At 45.6% G+C, this 4,243-nt stretch overlaps 1 protein-coding gene across 1 annotated transcript in view; it reads right to left on the bottom strand.

Annotated features, from left to right (window-relative positions):
* Nucleotides 1-6: 6 nt before the first annotated feature.
* The window catches only part of LOC106632885 (E3 ubiquitin-protein ligase Topors), a gene marked incomplete at its 5' end in the record, with an annotated part of 11,117 nt that continues 6,880 nt past the window's right edge, over nt 7-4,243 (bottom strand). Inside the window, 1 exon segment of the mRNA XM_042217674.1 lies at nt 7-3,159. Coding sequence (XP_042073608.1) covers nt 1,149-3,159 — 2,011 coding nt within the window.

The following is a 4,243-nucleotide window of genomic DNA, read 5'->3' as shown; positions in this document are numbered from 1 at the left end:
CTTGGGAGTTGTGGAGGGTTGAGCTAACCCTCTTCTCATTTGGTTGTAGGAGCTGGAGTGGGCAAGTTAATGACTTGCATGTCTTTGTTACCTTTCATTGTCAGGCATGTCAGATTTCGTGTTGTTGGTTTTTTTTTTGGTTTTTTTTTTTTAAATCCTAAGTCAAATTTGTTCCATGTAAGTTCGTACTTTATGTTTAATGTGAAAATAAATGCAGCCGCCCTTTTCTACAAATCCCCTGTGGGAGAGGAGCTGGAGTGGGCAAGTTAGTGATTTGGAGGTCTGTGTTTCTTTTACTTTTCATTGTCAAACAATGCAGGAACACACCAGTGTAACCGGTTTGAAAAAAGAAAAGAAAAAAAGATCCGTTACCACGATAAGCTAATGTCACGTATTTTTAGCAATGGACCCCAGTACATAAATCCAAATTCCATTCAAATATATGATGAGTCAGAAAGCTTTAATGAGTCATTACTTCTCCATCTGTTTTACAAGCCACTGCCAACATTGCTCATACATTTGAGTAAAAAAAGCATTTTTTTTACATTACTGTAAAAGATTTTTTAAACCAAACTTTTATTCAGATTTTTTTTTTTTTTGCACACAGAACATGTAAACGCACAAACATCCACTCACTTACACAAGCATGTGTCCGAGTGTCATTACCAAATTCAGTCATCATTCCCCTGAAAAGGCCAGTTTTGTTCAGGTTTACACCTTGTCTTTTACTTTTAGTCTAGAGCTACCGGTTTTGTGGACTACATGTGATTGAGAGTGCTTCACTCTGGACTCATCCTTACACTTTTTTTTTTTCTTAAGCAGTTTGAACATGGGAAAACAAACAAAAACCAACCAATTGATAGCGAGGTTTGGAGGGGGTTTCACCCGCTTGCCTCAACGATTAAAATAATAAAAGTAATACAAAAGTACATGACAGTGCTCATGTCTAAACAATCAGTTTATTGGTGCTGCCTCAGAAAACAAGTTTATTTTGAAAATCAGTCACTAGGAATGTGTTTGTACTCGAGTTAAATTCTAAATAAACACAAGTTTATAAATGGTTCATGAAAAATGATGCTAAAAGTATAATGCAACAGTTTGTCCCTGACATTTATTCCGAACATTTAAATCTCTCGTTTCATCGTGTCCTACGTGGCGGAGCGTTCGTATGGATGGGTGTCAGTGGTAGAAGTGGAGTTATACTCCGAGATGATGTGATTGTCCGTGTGGGGCTCAAAGTCCCTCTGAGCGTATTTTGGTGGTGGAGGCTCAGAGTCAGGGGGGAGGTTATGTTTTGAATCAGGATCAACGTGGTTGGGGGGCCGGAGAAGATTCGGGTCCATGTCGAGTTCGGACTTTCTGTGCGAGGCGTTGAATGTAATGCTGTGTTCAGAGGGAGTAGAGGAGGAGGAGAAGGCTGTGTGGTTCAAATGTCCGTCAATCAAACAAGACGAATGCAAGTTAGCAGGTGCAACAAGACCCACCGAGAGTGGCTTTCCCTCGCAGTTCAGCACCGACGTCGTCTCCTCGCCTGTCCGTCCTCCCGAGGCCGGACTGGAGGAGTGGAAGTCAACTGGAAGCAGGTTCACGGTGGACGGCGTGGCAGCTGTTGTCAAGCCAATTAGAGTCAGATTACTGGAACAGGAGGAGTTAGGGGGTGAGACATCATTCTGAGTCCTGGAATCACTAACAGAAACGGGAAGTGATGTGTCGTGAGAGTTGACTCCTGAGTACATGCCGCTACGTGCCGGGGGACCTCCAGCAGCACTGCTGAATCGATGAAAGTCAATGGGTGATGCCCAGAAGGAGTTGTGAGTCTTATTCCTGCAGCTGGCGGAGGTAGAGTGAGCAGGAGCTGGCTTCTCTTTGGACCAGCCAGCAGCTGAGTGGAAATCAATGTCTGATGAAGAATTCACAGGATTTAAATCGACGGGTGAGAGGATGGAAGATATTCCCATCGTGCTCTCCCTGGTGGAATGTAAAGCTGAGGAGTTTAAGGAGTAATAACGAGAAGCCGTGGGAGTCGAATCACACGCAAAAGAAGAGGAAGAGGGAGCGACAGGAGGTTTGTGACCGGAGCGATCGAAGTCAGTGGTTAGTGCTCGGACTTTAGAGAGAGCAGCTGAAACGCTGCTCATGTTGGCCGGCTTGCTGCTCAGTGCGAACGTGCTGGTCAGATGTCTCTTCAGTGCAGAAATGGGCGGGATGGACTCGCTGTCGTCAGGCAGCTTCGTGGGCGAACAGGAGTCGGTGGGATTTAAACTATGCAGAATTGGTCCGGCAGAGGTGTGATCTGAGTGGAGGTCTTTGTTAAAGATGGGGGAGCGGCGTGGACTCCCAGCATCTTTGTGTTTTAGTGGTGGCGGCGTGTTCCTGTTGTATGACCGAACCGGGCTGGCCTGTCTGAGGAGCGGAGGGGCATCCCTCCCCTCCTTCCATTGCTTGAGTTGAGATGGCGAGTTTATGGACGTAGCGCCCTGATTCTGGACTGGCTGCTCCTCAGAGAAAGTGGATTTCCAGCTGTCCTGCTGTTGATGAGCCTGACTAACGCCACACGGATCTCGGTAGCGCCTTTTTTTGGAGTCTGGGGAGCAGCTGGCGTCAATGTCCAACGGGGCTTCACGTTTAGGTGCAGCGATCCTGTCCAGGTCACTTAGGATGGAGGCCAAGAGGTGGCTGTCAGAGGTTGAAGCTTCAGTATGTTTTTTATGAAGAAGATCAGTCATTACGCGGGCAGCATCCTGGTCTCCCATTGGTCGAGAGCCCACGCTCACAGAGCCCATGTTTCTGTGACTGTCGGGGTTGGGTGTCTTTGGATCTGTCGCTTTGATTGGTCCTTCTACATCAACATCCAGGTTCTCCACGTCCACCTCGTGATCGCTGTTGTCAATGGCGATCAGTCTAGCTGCCTTGGAACGGCCCGCCAGCTCTGTGTCCGACCCATCGTATCCTCGGTCCAGAATGTCAACGGGAAGCTCTCCGATTTCAGCGTCCAAAACGCCGCCCACACTGGCCGAATGCACCAATGGAAGCGGAGGAAGGTCTGAGAAGTCGACGGTTTGCTGGCTGCTGAGTGGGCTGCTGCTGATACTGCCGCTATTTTTGTTGTTGGCGTCGTCGTGGGTGCTGTCGCTGTCCAGGGTGATGATGACCGGAGAGCTGACAGAGAGAAAGACAAAGAAATAAATTCAGAATAAAATCAGAAATAAATAACAGCAACAACCCTCATCACTTGAGTCTTCTGTGATCAATAATGGTGTTCTTCTACAAAGGGATCAATACATAGATCAATCCCACCTGAAGTACATATTGTGGTAAAAATCTTAACGTTATCCATCCATCCATTAGCTTCCGCTTCTCCTTTTCAGGGTCGTGGGGGGTGCTGGAGCCTATCCCAGCTGTCATAGGGCGAGAGGCGGGGTACACCCTGGACAGGTCGCCAGTCTGTCGCAGGGACAGACAACCATTCGCACTCACATTCATTCACACATTCACAGCTAGTGGCACTTTGAATTATCCAATTAACCTATCCCCACAAGCTGCATGTCTTTGAACGGTGGGAGGAAGCCGGAGTACCCGGAGAGAACCCACACAAACACGGGGAGAACATGCAAACGCCACACAGAAAGACCCCGGCCTGATGGTGGAATTAAACTCAAGACCTTGCTGTGCGGCAACAGTGCTAACCACCGTGCTGCCCATCTTAACGTTATTAAAGATTTTATTCAGCATTTGTGAGCATTTATAGCCTTATTAGTGCAGAAGATACCCACATCACATTTGTTGGACTGGTGAACACATTTTAACTCTGCAGTAAACACAAAACTGAGTTGGTGTCAATTTTTAGCAGAGGTTAAAACTGCTTTTTTTTCCTGGAAATTTTTACTGTACTTACGGAGCTTACAAATAATACATATTTAATCCTGTAATGTGTATCGTATCTGTGAAAAACCCAAATAAAACTTTTAAGAAACCATCTGCACAAATAGCAAAAATTATTCATTTAAATTAAAATTTGTATCTGCAAAATGATATTTAGTTTCCTTTTTTCTTCCTAGTAAAAGGTTCAACAAACAGGGTTTTTTTTGGCATTTATTTAATTGTTCAGGCTTTACAAGGTGAAAAACCTCAAATTTGGACTTTTTATTTGGGGAAATTGTAAAGTTCAGCCATTTCTTTTGTTATTAACCTCCTAGGACCTGCCGTCCACATATGTGGACATCACATTTTGGGTTATTTAGAC

The sequence above is a fragment of the Haplochromis burtoni genome, unplaced genomic scaffold, assembly GCF_018398535.1.
Source record: "Haplochromis burtoni strain Fernald_Lab_line unplaced genomic scaffold, NCSU_Asbu1 Contig_2536, whole genome shotgun sequence".
NCBI classification, from domain to species: Eukaryota; Metazoa; Chordata; class Actinopteri; order Cichliformes; family Cichlidae; genus Haplochromis; species Haplochromis burtoni.
The sequence above is the reverse complement of the archived record's forward strand: the minus strand, read 5'-3'. Positions and strand labels throughout refer to the sequence as shown.